The sequence below is a fragment of the Anneissia japonica genome, unplaced genomic scaffold, assembly GCF_011630105.1.
Source record: "Anneissia japonica isolate Jap-2015-1 unplaced genomic scaffold, ASM1163010v1 scaffold287736_len1891122_cov214, whole genome shotgun sequence".
In the NCBI taxonomy this organism is placed as follows: domain Eukaryota; kingdom Metazoa; phylum Echinodermata; class Crinoidea; order Comatulida; family Comatulidae; genus Anneissia; species Anneissia japonica.
Window position 1 is genome coordinate 790,856 of NW_022756106.1, and position 19,360 is coordinate 810,215.

Below are 19,360 nucleotides of genomic sequence, written 5' to 3' on the forward strand. Positions count from 1 at the left end.
GTATATATAAATGCCCTTTGTCCTGCATTCCCTTTATCTAGCAACACCCAGTATAAACTATTAGTTTTAAACTGATCAAGTAATTAGAAACAGTACTTAACGTACTGTGTACAAGAACATATAGAGTGTGTAAGACTGTCGTTTATGGCCAGATTGTAGCTTTCAACAAATTTAATTAAGAGCCTCAACTTAGTGTTGCTGTTCGTAGATTACCTGTGCTGCTGTGTTTAGGTGATTATATCTATGTCAGCTATTTACCTGCCAGTGTTACAGGTCAATGAAACATATACTATTCTACCCTGGATATTATTTCTACTTGTTGTATGTGCTGAGTATAAAGCAAGTGAGTGAAATGGTTGATCAGAAACTAAGTTATAAAAGACTGAAGGAATTTTATGAATATGTTTTAAGAGAACATTAACCTTTGAACTTTTGATTATATTAGGTAGACTAATAATAATAGCTGTTTATGAATTAATAAAAGTAAAACTTTACAGAAACAATATACTTTACTTAAAATTGTAACTTAAGTTAAAGTAGATGAAACATACATTTTAAATATGTTGCCATTTAAATCTAATAAGCATGCAAAAAATAAATTTCTTACTTTTATATGTCAATTATTTATTAGTTTTCAACTAACAGTAGAACAAAATTAATTATATGTGATAATAAAGCTATTTAACCAGTATGAATATGATTAATTTAAGTTTGTTTTAAAAGCAAGCTAGCTTTATGATTAATTACCTGATTGATTGATTGATTGATTTATAGATATATTTTGAAATAAATAAATACATTTTTAGCCTTATAAAGAAAGTTTCTCAACAAGGGGAGGTTGATAACATTCTTTGTTTTTAGAAATATTGTTTGGATAAACTAAGCTTTTTAAAGTCCAAAGGTGTCTTCTATTAAAACAGGAATGGATGTGACTTACTATAATAGTCGTGTTCTATTTTTAGAAAGAGGTAGATATTTTATACCAACCCTAATGAAAAATAAAAATGATAAAAGGCCAAAATCCTAATCTATAGACGATTGTGAAACAATTGATCTACTGTATATATATAAATTTTAAATGCTGTATATTAACGCAGCAACAATTTGTACTGTATCTACTTTTGAATTCGTTATCAAAGATCTTTGTTGTATGGGATTATGAAGCATTCCTTTGTTCAGATTCATTGTACAGTAATTCAAGTTTACAAACTTCATCTATTCCAAAAAAAGTTCTCTAAAATCAAATGTAAGTTGTAAGATTTATGTGAATTGTATGCATAATTTTGTTATAATTTGGGCATATTGAATTTAGGATCCGTTTATGTTTTATTCTTTGGATCAATTTTTTTGCTGACAGAATGAGTGTCCTGTTTACGTATTAATCACCAGTTAGGCTTGTACGAATGATTCATAGTTAAGCTGATTCAGGTTTGGTGTCAGATATCTAACTATGTGCTATGTGTGCACAAGCAATACTCAATCACAGACTAAAAGAAAAACACTCTACTACTTGACATAACTTCTCTACTTGTTATTTTTAAAACCATATTCTACCATTAATGAATGTTCCTGGGGATTTATGACATTTTTAAGGTCAGTTGATTGCCTGTTACTAATTCGATTATTATGGTTGATGGGAGATTAGTGTTTTTTTTTCATGTTCATCACCTGGTAGGATCAATTAACTAATTGGTAAGTTAACTATTTTATAGTAGATTGAATTTGTAAATTAGTATCTAGTTTCAAGTATTAAGTAGTATTTTTTCATCTTATTCAGAACCCTATATTTCTGAGTTTAGGTGTTCATCAGAGCAAGACTTGATTTAGTTTTATCAGGGAGTTGTTGTAGTGAATATTACAACTCCCTGGTTTATAGATTTTGTAGATAAATTTGTCTTAGCATTTTATCAGGTTTTTATATTCAGTTCTTAAATTATTTTTTCTTGTTGTTTTGAGCAGGTATAAAGTTCAATAAATTCATAAAAATAGTTTAGGCCTATATTACATGTTTTTGTTTGGTGTATACTTTAACTCTAACACTACACAGAAACCCGGTAGTTTGTTGATTGTTTATTATTAGCGTCCTTTCTGTATGTTTATATCAATCTGTTATAAGTTGTTTCGATTGATAGTCATTAAGTCCATGTTAACACTTCCATTAGTATATTTTAAATGCTTCATCTATCATGTAAATTAATAAACTAAATTTTTCCAGGTTGAGTAATAATTTTAAAAATTGTAACTAGGTACCTGCATAACCCAGTGGATGCCACACCTGGTTTTATGAGGGTTGTACATGGGCAAATAATAATTACTGTACCGCTTTTTTCCAGAGTCTACTGCATATTGTATCATGCACATTAACCATGTTGTATAGGGGACCAGGAATAAATGCTTAAAAATTTAAATTACTCATCTCAAAAACAGCTTAATGGGATAGAACCATGGGCACAAAGACTTTCATGGTTCAGCGCACACAGCGGGTTACCTACAGTTTCAACCAACTGCGCTAAAGTATGCTGCTTTGGGTGTATTAGCAACAACATGCCCAAACATACATTATCATTCTGTTGGTCACATTTATCTACCTATTATTTTCAACATCCTGTGCATCCCAAGATATGATTGGCTACGATGCAACACCAAGCTTCGTAGTGGAGCAGTAGCTTGGTGCTTAGAGAGGCTTATCCTCTAATCCCAGGGTCCTGGATTCAAGTCTGGTCAAGTCACATTTTTCCCTCCTGACCATTAATAACTCCACTTCCTAAGCCTGATAATTAGATTTATTTTATGTTACCATAGAGCCAGTGGCGGCACCAGCGAGGGGCAAGAGGCTTAATTCACCCCACAGGATAGGTCAACCCCCCCCCCCTGTCAAACAAAGCTCATTGGGCAGTCAAACCATAAAAAAATATAGTCTTACACCAAGCCAACATGTGTCTGGCACAGTCTGAGAGTGCCATTTCTGGTCATCCAGAGGTTGCTATTCTTAAAAAAATCTCAATTGGGAGTGGGAACCCTTTCTCAACCCCTTCTCCCAGCTCGGGAATATGATCTCAAGTCCCCCTGTTGGACAGCAAACCTCCCCCTCCCCCCGAAAATTTATCCTAGAGTCACCAATGCATAGAGCATCATTTGTATGTTTGTCACTTATTACATAAGATAGTGATTAATTTACTAATCTTTGGTCTATATAGGTAAATAAAAAACTGTAATTTCCTCATCCGATGGATCGTACTGCAAGTAATGTGAAGTGCTAGCCGCACACGATGGCGTGCATTTCAATACTTGGAGTATGTATTATACTTTCTTGTGCTAGCTTTGATCCTGAGGGAAAACGCAAAATGTTATCAGGAATAGGGGAGGATGCTATAAAACCATCTTAAACAGTTAGTCTTTTTATTCAATTATAGCATATTATAGGCAGCTTTACCACATAGAAAGCTTTTCGATAATTCCACCTGTAACTTATGTAACACCATTGCTTAACATAGTCATACATGATACCGAGTGAGGTATTTTAAGGCATGAGCTGAAAAAGTTGTCTAATAAGGAAGTTTAAACTAAGACATATTAATCAGTTTTTACTTTTATTTACCAATTGAGAAATGTTTACAATTTTATAATCAGTTGGAGAAACAATCCATTTTTTAATAGGTGTTATAAAATACACACTTCAAGCTATTTTATGTAACACTAATGGAAACATTATGGAATTATAAACTGACTGATCAGTTTTAGGTATACTGTATTAATTAAAATTACTGTAAATAATAAACTGATATATAATATATTAAGAATTACAGCCTTAATATATATAAAATACATCACATACTGTTATACACATAATATATTTATTTATAAAAATAAAAAATATATTGTATAATCTAGTTAATAATATTTTTAAACATCTGGATTGAGATAAAGTAAAAATGAAAGTATAAATTATTATAAAAACAGTGTTTTCCCATCATGGAAATTTAATAGAATTCAAAAGCAAAATACAAATATCTTTAATGAATTGAATGTGTTGATTTTGTAAGCATGTGCTTTGGTTCCAACAAAAGACACCACAACAAAGAACATTCCATATATATTTTACTCTTTAAGTAAGTTGCAGAATATAATAGCAAAATATATTCATACTGTAGTTTTATTTCCTCTGTGTAATCAAACATTGCATGTGCACACTTTATAACATTTGACATATTCAAAGCCTGCATTTCTGTTGCCTAGAGTCATGTAGCATACAATTGAGTGAGATTGTGGCTTAATGCTTTGGTGCTCACATTTCTATCCCAAATTTTTATGTTCAAATCCTTCAAAATGCAACTTTTAAAATAAAGTAATTAAATTCCCTAATGCTGATGTACACTGTCAGAAACATCACACTGAACCAAAAATGGCATGTTGTATATGTGGTAGTATTTATATAGCACCTTGAAAGATCGTCTTGTATAATTATATTGTAAATTTAAAAAAAAAATAGATTTGGGCCTTCCTAAACCATAAAATTTCTCCCCATGAAACCCACAAGAGATTTTATTCCAGGACCCTGAGCGAGGCTATTGGACCCCCTTCCTATCAGACTTTAGATGCACCACTAGACAGATAAATATTTCATATTTGTAAGCAGTCTCTAATGAACTCTCAGTTACAGCCTCTTAAAATTTTACATCACCACATACAGTACATGATGCATTACAAGTGCACCTGAGGGAAAACGCAAAATGTTATCAGGAATAGGGGAGGATGCTATAAAACCATCTTAAACAGTTAGTCTTTTTATTCAATTATAGCATATTATAGGCAGCTTTACCACATAGAAAGCTTTTCGATAATCCCACCTGTAACTTATGTAACACCATTGCTTAACATAGTCATACATGATACCGAGTGAGGTATTTTAAGGCATGAGCTGAAAAAGTTGTCTAATAAGGAAGTTTAAACTAAGACATATCATTAATCAGTTTTTACTTTTATTTACCAATTGAGAGATGTTTACAATTTTATAATCAGTTGGAGAAACAATCCATTTTTTAATAGGTGTTATAAAATACACACTTCAAGCTATTTTATGTAACACTAATGAAAACATTATGGAATTATAAACTGACTGATCAGTTTTATGTATACTGTATTAATTAAACAATTTTATAATCAGTTGGAGAAACAATCCATTTTTTAATAGGTGTTATAAAATACACAGTTCAAGCTATTTTATGTAACACTAATGGAAACATTATGGAATTATAAACTGACTGATCAGTTTTAGGTATACTGTATTAATTAAAATTACTGTAAATAATAAACTGATATATAATATATTAAGAATTAATATATATAAAATACATCACATACTGTTATACACATAATATATTTATTTATAAAAATAAAAAATATATTGTATAATCTAGTTAATAATATTTTTAAACATCTGGATAGAGATAAAGTAAAAATGAAAGTATAAATTATTATAAAAACAGTGTTTTCCCATCATGGAAATTTTATAGAATTCAAAAGCAAAATACAAATATCTTTAATGAATTGAATGTGTTGATTTTGTAAGCATGTGCTTTGGTTCCAACAAAAGACACCACAACAAAGAACATTCCATATATATTTTACTCTTTAAGTAAGTTGCAGAATATAATAGCAAAATATATTCATACTGTAGTTTTATTTCCTCTGTGTAATCAAACATTGCATGTGCACACTTTATAACATTTGACATATTCAAAGCCTGCATTTCTGTTGCCTAGAGTCATGTAGCATACAATTGAGTGAGATTGTGGCTTAATGCTTTGGTGCTCACATTTCTATCCCAAATTTTTATGTTCAAATCCTTCAAAATGCAACTTTTAAAATAAAGTAATTAAATTCCCTAATGCTGATGTACACTGTCAGAAACATCACACTGAACCAAAAATGGCATGTTGTATATGTGGTTGTATTTATATAGCACCTTGAAAGATCGTCTTGTATAATTATATTGTAAATTTTAAAAAAAAATAGATTTGGGCCTTCCTAAACCATAAAATTTCTCCCCATGAAACCCACAAGAGATTTTATTCCAGGACCCTGAGCGAGGCTATTGGACCCCCTTCCTATCAGACTTTAGATGCACCACTAGACAGATAAATATTTCATATTTGTAAGCAGTCTCTAATGAACTCTCAGTTACAGCCTCTTAAAATTTTACATCACCACATACAGTACATGATGCATTACAAGTGCAATATTATTACTTATCATATTTACATCTTGTAATTGGTGAGATATTTGATGTAGGAATGAAATTTAAAAGATTGTACATCTGTTTAAATTGCAGCTTGTTTTTTGAATATGAATGAAGTCATGGTAATCACCTTTTTTCATGATAAATTTAGGTCACCATTTGAACTTTTTCAAAATTTGAGGTTCTACTAAATATTAACTACTAAGGAATACAGTACAGAATAGAAGAAATAAAGGCTCACACTCAAAAACTCAAAGTAAATGTTATATAAAGGCAACTATTATTATTTTTTTATTATTTAGATTTATCATCAAAATTATTATCTTTCAAATATTTTAGATTCTTAAATATGAGATGCTAGTGTTAAATTCATTTGTTGGATGGGGTTTTAGTATATTGTCCCTAAACTACTTGAACAAAATGGTAAAAATCCTACCAAAAAAACCTCGAATAGAAGCCTAGTGGGCTTAATCTCGAGAGGAAGCCCACCTCGAAAAGAAGCCCATCGAGATAGTACAGTACATACACATGAATTTCAAAGAAACAAAATAAATTAAAAACATGCCAGGGGCTTCTATTCGAGGTTTTACGGTATATGATTAAAATGTCATTCATACTTTAGTCATGAATATTCATGAATATATAATTATTCAGTTTAAAATATGCAACTGTAAGCTGTTTATAATTGGCAGAATATTATTTCAACTTGCCAACTTCCTTTAGCGTTGAAGGCGAGTGCTTCTGTACTTCACACAGTGTACAAACTCAGTGCTATAGTCTTTGTTTAAGCATGTCGCAAGCGAGTAGCTTGCTCAAACCTGTTTACAGGAAGCAGCTGGCCACATAAATTTAAAATTATGTAACATTTTACCAGAAATATACAAAAATTCAACATTATTTGATGAATAAATCAAGATTTTTCTTTAATTATCTGCCATGAACTGAATATCATCATTAGTTACATTAACAAAAATAGTTTTGAAGGTATGATGAATATTATTGAGTCTGATCATGCTCTGGTATAGTTATAATTGGTTGGAATTGAAATTTGTGTAGGAGTAACACTAGTTTATTTTTATGTGGCCTGTAGACAGGATACTTCAAATCAAGCCAGGACAACTTCCCATATTTGGATAATCATTATTCTGTGCAAACTAAGGCATTGCAGATTTTAAATATCTCTGAAAAACTTTTATACCAATTGAGGGCTGCATGAACATACCATATGACAAGTTTGACAAGGAGGTCTGTAAATGTGAGGAATTGTATGTTTCTGGGGTTGTATGGGTTGAGTTGTTGTCCTAAGAAGGCAAGTAGAAATTTAACTTCCTTTTGTTTGTTTTTTAGTAAGTTGACTGAAGTCAAATTCACATCCTTTTCAAACACTGTTCTTTTTTTCAGACAGTAAGCTTCTAAGTGAGTCATAATTCTGCTACATTATTTCCTTATCTTTTGCAATGTTTTAACTACAAATATGAATTTCAGTTACTTTATGTTCATGTGTTTATCCATAATGTTACTCTGTCTGTAATATTTCTGATGATAAAACTTGGTGGTTTTTTAGTAGTCTAATTTATCTAATTTTATATTATTGATCTTGACCTTCCAGTCAGCTACTGTAGTCTGGGTTATGTAGGCCAATCTCAGCTAGATTGTAAGTTCAAAAGTAGAGCTGTAGGATGGTAGTTGGGAATAGTTGCTCTTCTTTCAATACCAAGGTTCTGGGCTCGAATCCCTAAAAACTCTAGGATTGTTTCTCACAGTCAAAACATCCCTTTTGCCTCGCTCTCATTTATGACTTCGTTTTAATAATAGACCAAACGATTGAAAAGTTTACCAGTGTGTGTGTATATATACAGCATATTCTAAGTTTCAGAATGTAAACAATTTTTAAAAATATGATTACTGTACTGTTATAATACTGTACAAGATATTTACCATTGGTTTATAAAAATAATATTTCTAATGAATAGTTTCTTTTAATTCTGTTTATATTAGACTTCTTTTAAAAAAGCCAAAAGACTTTTAGTTCATTCCACATCATGTGTTAATGTGTTATAAATTATTTTAGATAGATCCCAGAACAAGTTGAATTGAAGACAAATTTTAAGTTTGAAGATTAATTCCAAGTACTTGTTGCTTTTACCTGATAATTATTTCTTAATAATTGCATAATAACTTAATCTTGTACTCTGCTTAAGCTTAATTATTAGCTCCCAATCTTTTGTGCACTTTACTGGATTATATTCCATAAACAAAGAGAGATCAAGTGAGATCATTGGCATGGCGATATGATGTTTGTTTAACAATGGCGGTGTAAATCTATAATTAACAAAATGGATATGATACTCCGATTGATACTGTGTGCATATTATGATCATCACTATCATCATCACATTCCCTAATACTACTACATAGCGCTGTAGTCGTAGTGAATATGCAATTATTTGGTGAAGAATATCCATGGCAATTTTGTTCATAAGTTACAAATTGGATTATTGAAAATTAATAGGACATCATGTGTTTCATGCGAGTGTGATTGAGTGATGTTAAAATTTAATATTGTGGTAAACTTGTGAAGGACATTTAAGATAATTCAAAACACTACTACATAGTATGTGTATTTATAGTTCAAAATTTTATTTTCATAAAACGTAGTCTCGCAGACAACAAAGGGAGTGAAGCCAGGGCCAAGTACAAAATGCTTACCAGAACTACGGTTGGAACCATTCTTGCGGTTGAGAAAATGTGGGTTTTTGTGCAAAGTGTGAGGTACTGTATAGGGCTTTTTCTTCAGTGGCAAGAAAAAAAGTGGTCCTTTAGTGGAGTTGTTACCTTTAAAGTGGTGGTCATTTTGAATGCTGTGTACTAATTTTAATTTATTTCAATATTAATTATTGGTGTAGTAGGACTACTATTAATAGGATATTGGAAGCCAATTAAATCTGCAATGTATTTGCATCCTTTTTGGAATATTTAATTGAATTACCATAGATTAGACGTTAATATTTAGCAGAGATTTTCCTATGGAAGTTGTTACATTTGAAGTAGTCTGCGTCCTTTATTCATCAGAGATGTTCACTGAAGCGTGCCATTTCTGCGTCTGATTTATGCTGGATAGACCTTTGGTAGTAAACAAAGAATTAGACAATGATAGATATAAAGAAACAAGGAAAGCTTTATATGTAGATATTCTTTTTTCTTGAATTAAAATGTCTTTGTGGCTCTTAGGACTTCTGTAAGATTTGGTAAATCCATGCAACATGTCTGTATGGATGTGAGTAACACATTAATGATGCCAGAGAGGGAAGTGATTATTAAAGTAATTTAATAAACAGGTTACTCAATAAATGAATAAAGATTGTCCAAATGTTTTTTTCCGTGTTTGGATGTGGGTAGGGGAGAATGTATAATAATCCACATCTGGAATTTGAGAAAAAGTACCTGGTCATCATGAAATTAGTAAGATGGTTAATGAGATTAGTTGAGTCAAAAGGTGTTTGCAATGATCTGTGGGCGACATTGAAAAAAAAAAACAACAGCTGTTGGGCAATGTCAACTTTAAGTACAGTAGGCAAAGACTTACTTCTGTGGTAGAAATCAAGATTACCTGTATTTCTACTTATACCGGTAGCCTATCTAATGTCCTTATAAAACATGTGTATCATGTCAGAAGATGTAACCTCCAAGCTATATCTAGTTAGTTTTATATATTCCTAAGTTAAATATGTGAAAATAAACATCAATATTTTTACTCAATCACAATAGGCCTATAAAATGCCATAAAATAAAATTCAAAAAATAACTAAAAAAATTAATGACAATAATTTTTATAGAGTGTCTTAACTTCAAACTGGTTTAAAGCATTGAGTGGAAGTTTATAGGCCTATATATTTTTTATGGCCATAATAATTTTTTTTTATAAGGAAGGAACAAATAGATTGGAGACTTTCAAAAGATAATACTGTATACTTTATTTTTGTCTAAAAATCCTAAGATGTATGTACTAACCTACATTAACTTAAGCCATAGTGTTTAATAAGGTACACTTACATTAGGAATGGTGATTGGTGACATTTTATTTTCATAAAAATGGGATATAAATAAAATAATACTATATACATATATTTTAATTAATGGACTTTCTGTTATTTTCCAACTATTCTTGAAAGAGGTCCATTGTTTGTCTGCTTAGTAGCACAGAATCACATTTATTAATGTAGCACAGATGGAATGTTGATTGTAGTAGCAAGTAGCGTATCATAATCATAACGGAAGGCTACTGTGTGTACTGGAGCTTTAGTGAAAACTTGGTTAGTGTACGGATATGATTAAGTCTGTAGGTATTCAAACAAGTACAGTAGTTATTATAGAAAATACATATGGACAATTAGTGGTATTAAGGATACAATTAGTAGACCATACGGCATAAAGGATATGAGTGTCTGAATTAAAAAAACCATATACCTGTCTCTTATACACATCTAGATGTGTATAAGAGACAGACCCTGGATCGTCCCCTACATATCATAATATCTTTCTTGCTGGTACTGTATGTTTCAATTCCTTAAACATGAATGCTCCGCCTCCTATTTGGTCTTATGTATTTCTTCATCTTTATTCATGCCTTTTTCATGCGCTCCAGTTCTCCTGTTTACCATATATATACAAACAAACAAATAGAAATTTCAACAAGAGGAAAGGACGATAAATAATATTAATATTAAAAAGATGAATGGTAATTTCAAACAGATTAACTTATGTGGCAGAGCCTAATCTCTTAATTATATTTGCAAATTCTATTACATCCTAGAAAAAGATTTGTTTTAGCAAAATTAGGTATATCATGAGGCATTTGAAATGCATGGCCTGACCTAGTGTGTTAGAGCATAGGTGCAATATTTGGGATTCCTGGCTGTTAACTCAAACTTGACTCAAACATCCTTAGTTGGGAAATGAGCTCACTTTGGAAGGGAAGTCACTGGTTGGTCCACCCAGCTAACGTAGACAACGTTTTCTTTACGTAGTCTATTTTTTTCCCTGTTTCACATACTTTGCAACCACTATTGCTTAGAAATTTATTATGCCTTGCCACTTAACTGGTTTGGTAAGCCCCCTTATTAGCTACAATATTGAAGACTTGTCCAAGCTCACTATATTCTTGTGAAATGTCTACAATGCCTGTCTGTATGATCTTTAAATGTCTAATCTACTATAAAAGTAAATTTTAGAAACTGATTTAAATTTTAATGAGGTATCTGCATCCACAATTAAAATAAACAAATAAGTTACACAGAAGGTATAAAAAATTGTATTTTTATTACATTTTGTTATCTAGCAAGAGTTTAATTTCAAAATTGACTACAGGTGATAATGATTATTTTTTTGTATAGGCCTACAGATGCTCAAAACTTGCCACTTTAGAATGGTTGATATTGTGCATGTATCTTCCCTCTTCTGTAAATGTAGAGGATGTGTTATATGACCCACAGTTAATAGGTAAATTCCTTGCATTTGTAGATATTACACTATAGAAGTATCATGTACATACTGTATAATATGTGTCATCTTATTATACACTATGCATATTTCACCTTGCCAAACTTGTACCCACCCTCACTTTCCAATCATACCACTCCTCCCATCAGCTCCTATGTTGTAGATTTGCATATTGCTGTACATATGCATAAATCATAATTTACGCATGTGCAGGTATCACCTATATATCACCTGTGTGACATTTACAAATGTGTAGATATCAAATTAACTTATTGGAATTGTATGTGCAGACAACACTTGCAATATCAAATTTGATAAGTAAAAAATTAAACGATCCATGACATCCCATCACATGACAAAATCACATGAGCAGATATGAAATTTGCAATGCACAGACTTTTTGCAGGTGCTCAGATATCACATGTATAACAGTGCAGTAGATCACATGTGCATCATACTACATTACATGGTATTACTTTATGGTTTAATCTACCAATCAAGTATAATTAATTAACAATTAATCTTTCAGACAATCAATCATCCTTTATTTTGAAATTTCAAATCCATATATAAATTCCAATTCCAAACAAGTAAAACTTGTCTATCTGGACAATATATTTGGAGGGGGAATGTAAAACACACTTGGCCTAATTTTGGAATAATTTCATTCCGTAACCATAACATGGAAATGAAATAAAAAGCCCATGATTGTGTAATTTATTGAAATTTATTAAATACATTTGAACTCTGCTTGTTGCAATAGGATAGTTCAAATCACAAGTTACTGACATACTAAAAACTTAATAAAATCCTCTTTAAAATCTGAAATATTGTCATAACAATTGATTAAGCTACAGAAAATATCTTATAATAATTATTTAATAAGGCTGATTCATTTTGTGGTTAGAAAATTGATGCTTATTTTTTTAATATATAAATATAAAAAAAGTTTATTGGTTTTGTATTTCCATATGTTAAGATCTAGCTATGGGAATATTTGACATATGTTTAGCAAAACACCAAGTATTAGCTAAGGGGAAGCTCAACAGGACTGGAATAATTAATAATACTGTAGTCAGAAAACAAAAACAGAGAAGGATATTTGCAATGAGGAGAAGGATATTTGTAATGAATGAGAAGGGTATTTATAAGGATTAGAGCGCCGAGCTGAAATGTAACAGTTTGTAGGCAGAGTTAATTGTTTAGCACAGTGTGATGAGCGGATCTAAGCCCATGTAGCCAAGTCAATGCAAAACTAGCAGAGCTGAGTAGTGTTTTGCGGAGTTGATATGCAGCACATAATAATAAGCTGGGTCACAGCTTAGGGTCAAGGCCCTGTGCTCTGCTTCTGAACAGTAGTGCAAAAAAAAAGCAGGCATATATATTCTAATACAGTACATCTCAATCAATTATAGGCCTACAGTATATAGTATTCATGATCAAATTTTGAAAAGAATAATCTATATGTCTATCAACAATTTGCAAAAATTATCTTAATATTAATATATTAATGTTTTAAACCTATTGTTTCAAAATATATTGCCAATAGCTTAGCAAATTTTAGTATAATATTATTTTAATATTTTTTTTTGTCATTGAACAAACATGTTTTGATTATTCTGCCATGGGCATTAGCTCAACAAATGTATTATTTATTGATATTTTATTAATTTGATTCTATATAAAACTTGGCCAGGGGCATTGGTCAATAATCTGATATTCTATTTACAGTACGTATTGAATTCTCTTATAATTTTTTCATCAAAAAATAATGTAGAATATAGTGCCAGTAAAATTGTGGGATTTGCATATTACACTATTGTATACAAGTTGTCCATGGGAAATCATACATCTGATCCTATTAAGTATTATATTCAAAGTATTGAAATGATTTTAATAGTACAGTATAATTTATTAGACTAGAATTAGGTGGAAATTAATAGAATGTTTATTGGGAGATACTATCATTTATTAGTAAATGTCTAACTCTAACCCATGTATTCAGTATTAGCTTCACAATGGAGGCTTATTTGTATTTACTTCTGTTTGTATCATTTTTGGTAGTGGTAGAGTTGATGTTACTATGTATTAACAAATTGTTTTGGAATGGAAGTTCTGTTTTTTTTTTCATGAAGTAAGATAATAAAAATATGATAAAGCCTATTTATAGTATGTGGTACCTTTGTGATGCTTCAGGATGGCTATTCTACATAATTAATACTAAGTTTAATTAGTTGAAAATTAGTTGAAATTGAATTAAATGTGATGTATTTATATTATTAATATTGTGACTATGCTGTATTTTGCACCAGATTGTTGTTACAAGTAACAAATGATAACAAGAAAAAAAAAACATCCACAGAAAGTATGATAGAAATGTTTTGTGTTGCAAGAAGTTGTGATAATAATAGTAATATCACAAAAACATTATCATTTACTTTTTTTTCTTCCATAGCTCAATGCCTGGTCTTGTGAATCAGAGATTAAAGCGGAAATTTAACGAAGTAGATGAAATTGAAGGTCGCGATGGCATTCATTACTGTGTGCAGCGACAGTCTGTCCTTAACATTTCAATATGCAAATTACAGATGAGTCGCACGTTGATTGAACCATGTTTGCGACGCTCCGTTCTTATATGTAATACTTTGCGACAAATTGAGAAGGAGCTCAGGTCAGAGGGCAAAGTTCATGATTGCGTGAGACTCACAAATCTAATTGCTGCAAACCAATCTGAAAATGAGAATAACGAACAAAATGAGGTGAACTCTGAATCGCGCATAGGTGAGGACGGTATATGTCATATCGTGAAAAAAGATGCAATTGGCGCCCTCAATCTATGCAAACGAACTGAAAATGTGTGTGCGACCGAGGCTCATGAAAACAGGACTTTGTCTTCGAATAGGTCAAATAACTCTCTTTTGAGCGCAACTCAGCCAAATAATCTAGTAAAACCTTTACAGACAATCAGCGAATCACAGTCCCTTAAACACCGGGAGGTTAACGGTGATACAGTGATGAACACTGCTGATCAACTCTTGCCAGATGATTTCTTCCGTGATATTGATATCACACAATATGACTATGATGACATCACAGCATCGGTTATACCAAACTCCAAATCAACAAATCCAGTGTGTACCACCACCGAGGATTTACTCAAATCTATTTGCCTCGACTTGAGTCCATTCAGTTTAGAAACACCAATATCTCAAGGACTTTGTCGGACTGACCTTGCCGACGAGCTTGACCAGATCATGCATGTGCTTGTGGATGTTGGAATGTGAAAAAACAAATCACAGATACAACGCAAATCCTTTAAAGACATTAAAGACACAAAGTATCCTAAAATATATTTCCTAATCAAGATAATATAAGAGTTTTATAAGTCTTTTTGGTATTCCGTCTAATTTCATAAAGAAAAAAAAAAGAGAGAAATGTAAATGAATGTAAATAGAATAGAGATTAAGATATCATGATATATCATATTTTTTATCTTTGTAAGTTTATACATTTTTCCTTGAACGAAGAGAGTTTTGTAAAACCACAGAGGGAAGTTTAGTTAAAAGAATATACTTAAAAAGAGTTTAAACGTTTATTAACTTGACTGCTCCTGTTCAGTGGCATGACTAGTTGAATATCTCATTTTATCTACTAAATGCCTAAATTCTTCCTGTGAAATTTTAAATTAAAAACAATTGCCAGGGAGAAACCAATTTTGTGGTGATTTTAATTAAGTAAGCTAAACTGAAATTTAATTCTGGATTTTTATAAAATTATTGCCAGAATATATATTGATAAGCTGGGATTGTTTTATTTATTATAAATTTATTATTATTGTTTTTTTTTTAATTAACTGCACTGAATTTATACCTTCTTCCTGTATTGTATTAAAAAATTTGTGACCATTCCTTCACAGTTCAGCTTATTGGTCAACATTTATCAAGTTCAAGATTTAAAAGTTCTTTCAATAGCTGTTGTGCTACCATTGGAAGCTGTCTGGTCTGCATTCAATGATAATTTTATTTCTGAAGTTTAAGGGGACGTACATTCTTTATTTAGATTGGTTACTGATTAGGCAAAGGCTAAGTTCCGACATTAGGTTGCTTTCAATTGCATGACGACAATAGGACGTAGAATGTAAAAGTCATCTGCGCATGTTAAGTTCTCGTCGTGTGGATTCTACGATGCAATTTGGCCAAATCTATGTATGCAGAGAACGTAGGACACCCAGTAGGACAGTCACGCATGATTGATTCCGTTCTAGCGTCGTGTCGTCGCATAAATTGAAAGCTCCCTGCTATAAAGTGTGGCTGGAACCTACTGTCACATTTTTAATATGGTTACAATATAATTGTTGATTAATTTATGGGAGAATGGGAAACAAGAGGGGGACAGGATATTTATGATCTTATCATTTAGGCCAAGGAAAACCAAAGTGAATTGTCATCAGTGATCAAAATTGCAAATTTTAATTATAATTAATTCTATTTAGTTATAGACAGCATCAGTGAAAGGTTTAAAAAATAATCTTTTGATTTGTATTGGTGCTTTTTGGGCTTAATTCTCACTATGTGCTTAGAGATTAAAGTTATATTTTTAGTTGTAAAGTAGACTGAGGGAAGCACCTCTATTACATAGTAAGCTGATGTACCCCCGGAAATTTCTATCTTTTTCCTTTGCAGTTCAAATATCTCAAATGAATTAATCAATTTACCACCTAATGGCTGCAAAATATAGAATTTTAAATATAAAGAAGTAAATTAAATTTGTGATATAGTTTTTTTTATCTTAAAATTCTGTGTAATAACTTCAGTTTCCTCTTCGAAAAAGCTGCGAGAAAACATCAGTAATTAATTTGTTGTTTTTATAATTGAACATTTTAAGATTTAAAAAAATTAATTCACAATGAAAACTATTTATGTATTTATTTAATAAACAAACATGAATATTCATGATTAAAATTATGCATATGATGAATATTCATAATGTACAGTATTTATGAATGGATGGGGGAATATTTTGATAAAGAGTCGTTGAGGTATGTAGTAAGTTATATAGCTGTATAACTAGAGAATTTTATATGTATTTTATCAATTTGTGTATTTTTTATACACGTTTTATTCTTTACATGTCATAATGTAGGTAATATACAAGATTTGTACTCATTTGTTTTTAAAAATGTCACCATCCCATGAAAACAAATAATAGAAGCAAAGTTGATAATTTGATTGTAATATGTGGTTGTCTATTATTGAGACAATCTCAGCAAACCGCCAAAGAGAATGAATGCCTACAGAAAGGTGGTCTTATTCTCTAATTTAACCATTTTCTGTTGAATTTTTTATGGTATGAATTTACTGTAAAAAATTACTACTTTTGTGGGACATAATCTATGTCCACCACAATCTAAATCTGTTCAATCCAAATTCGATCACCCGTACAATTCAGTTTTTAAATATTATTAAATCCCTTCTTACCCACCGCAAATTTCACTATGCTGGGGAACGGAAACAAAAAATCATTGCTTGGACAATTCAGCATTACAATGCTGTGTTATCCATCTACCGACCTAAGATACTCAGCTCATTAAATATACACAATCTTGTTGCCATGACAACTGCTATTCAATTTTTGTTGAAATTTGGAAAGAGGCATTTAATGACATGGTTCTATCCATGTTGTTTTGCCTTTAAAAGCATTGAGTTTAAGAAGTAGATTATTATTCTTATAAATATTCTATTGAATAAATCAGGAAAAATTATAATGATGATATTGATGTGAATGAAAAATTAATATCTGTGGGATAAAACAAATGTAAATTATATTTTAAAAGATTATCACAACAAAAAGAATATATTAAAACAGCTTGTATGCATCATAACTTTTTTCCCAATTTTTGAATGATATATACGCCTTTTACGTTCTTAGTGTGAAAGCACCGACATTTGCTTACTTTCACAATGCTAGTTCATATAAACGTTTAATTTATTCAAAGATTGGCACTATTGTAGTCAGGATTGATCCTGCATATGGCAACACTAATGAGTTAACAATTTGTCATGGGTCAGCGCATTTGTCACAGTTCAATGGATTTGTCACGGGTCAATGACTCCTAGGGTAAAATCAATAATTATTAGAATTCCATACATGAGGATTTGCATAGAATAGAAAAGAGCATGATCTCAGATTAGTATCGAATGATGTAAGTCATGAGAAACAACAGATGACAACTCCTGCAATATATTAAGAATTCTTTTAATTTGTTTATGGATTTAACAAAATAAATGTACATTTACAGAGATTTATAAATATGTGAATGAGGTTTTTCATTTACAATGCTGCAAAATATCAATTAAAAAATGAATCATTTAATGTTAAATTAATTATAAAAAACCTCATATAATTGATTGTTAATATTTTTTTTTAAATCCTGATTATCAAGACTTAAATGTTTTCAGTTATGTCTGATTTCAACATAAAAAATGTTCCTATAGTATCCAGATTTTAAATAGGTACAAAAGAGGCTAACTATTTGTGGATATTTCCATAGTAATATTATACAAATATTATCAACATTGACTATAATTTTTTAAGATGATAAAGTTGCATTATGTCTGTATTGAATATGAATTCAAATGCACCTTCACATAAAAAAAATACAATATAGGGCCCCAAGACTTTCATTTAAATATTTTCTTTCAAATACACAGAAATTGTGAAGACAATGAAAACTGCTTGCCAAGGTGTTATATTGGCGAGTGAAGTATTCAGTTTTACAATTAATTGTCCGTATTTAAAAGTCTAATTTTTAGACTTCAGTTTTGTATATGTTGTATATTCTGTTTGAATTTCAGATTAAATTAAAAAAGAAAAAGAAATATAAATTGTTTATGCAGTTGTCATTTGAAGTGTTTCAAAGTACATTTTATTTATTTTTTAATGGGAATTGTTAAGAGAACATTTAAGTAAAAGTTAAAAAATGATCTAAGGTCGGAGAAAGTGGGATGAAGGGAATTGGTTTACTGTAAAAGAGAATTTAAGACTGACACATTTGTGCAAACTATTCCACAACGCTTGAAGAGTATCAACGTACATTTCAACTTCATATCTGCTCTGCCTTTTTTTTTGCCATATCCTTACATATTTGCTTCTGTCCTAGACCAGCACTACAGTGATCACTGAGTGCATAATCGGTATGCTGCCTAAGGAATCAAGTTGAACAGTGAGAAAAAAATGATTGATTCAGGAGGAGTATCTACAATGTACTATTTAGATTACATAATTAATAATAATGATGTTGTAAACGTGCCTAGAATTACCTGCAGGATAGTGAGGCACTTTAGTACATGACTTGCCTATTTTATTTATGATCTGCAGTAAGGTGTTAAAGAGGATGTGGGGTGGGGAATTTTTGAGCGGGAGGTTTATTCTCCTATTAAATTAATGGTTAATAGTTATTAATTTATAGAGCGCAAAATACAAAAAGTCTCTAAGCCCTATCAGGCAAGTGTAAAGATGGAACGGAAACCAAAACCACAAAATAAAAAGAAGTGAAATTTGAATACCATGCCAGCACCCAAACCGAAGTATGGGGATACGCCCTCATCGCTGGCTAGGGTTCAA

At 31.0% G+C, this 19,360-nt stretch overlaps 1 protein-coding gene across 2 annotated transcripts in view; it reads left to right on the forward strand.

The window, feature by feature from the left end:
* The window catches only part of LOC117123895 (SERTA domain-containing protein 2-like), a 23,978-nt gene extending 5,357 nt beyond the window's left edge, over nt 1-18,621 (forward strand). The window contains exons 1-2 of one of the 2 annotated variants that reach the window (XM_033269954.1): nt 7,368-7,547; nt 14,193-18,621. In XM_033269954.1, the coding sequence (XP_033125845.1) occupies nt 14,197-15,021 (825 nt within the window). In that variant the 5' untranslated portion in view covers nt 7,368-7,547; nt 14,193-14,196 and the 3' untranslated portion in view covers nt 15,022-18,621. Of the gene's footprint in view, nt 1-7,367; nt 7,548-14,192 lie in introns of those variants that run through there. The other variant, XM_033269953.1, reaches the window with a different exon arrangement.
* Nucleotides 18,622-19,360: the final 739 nt, after the last annotated feature.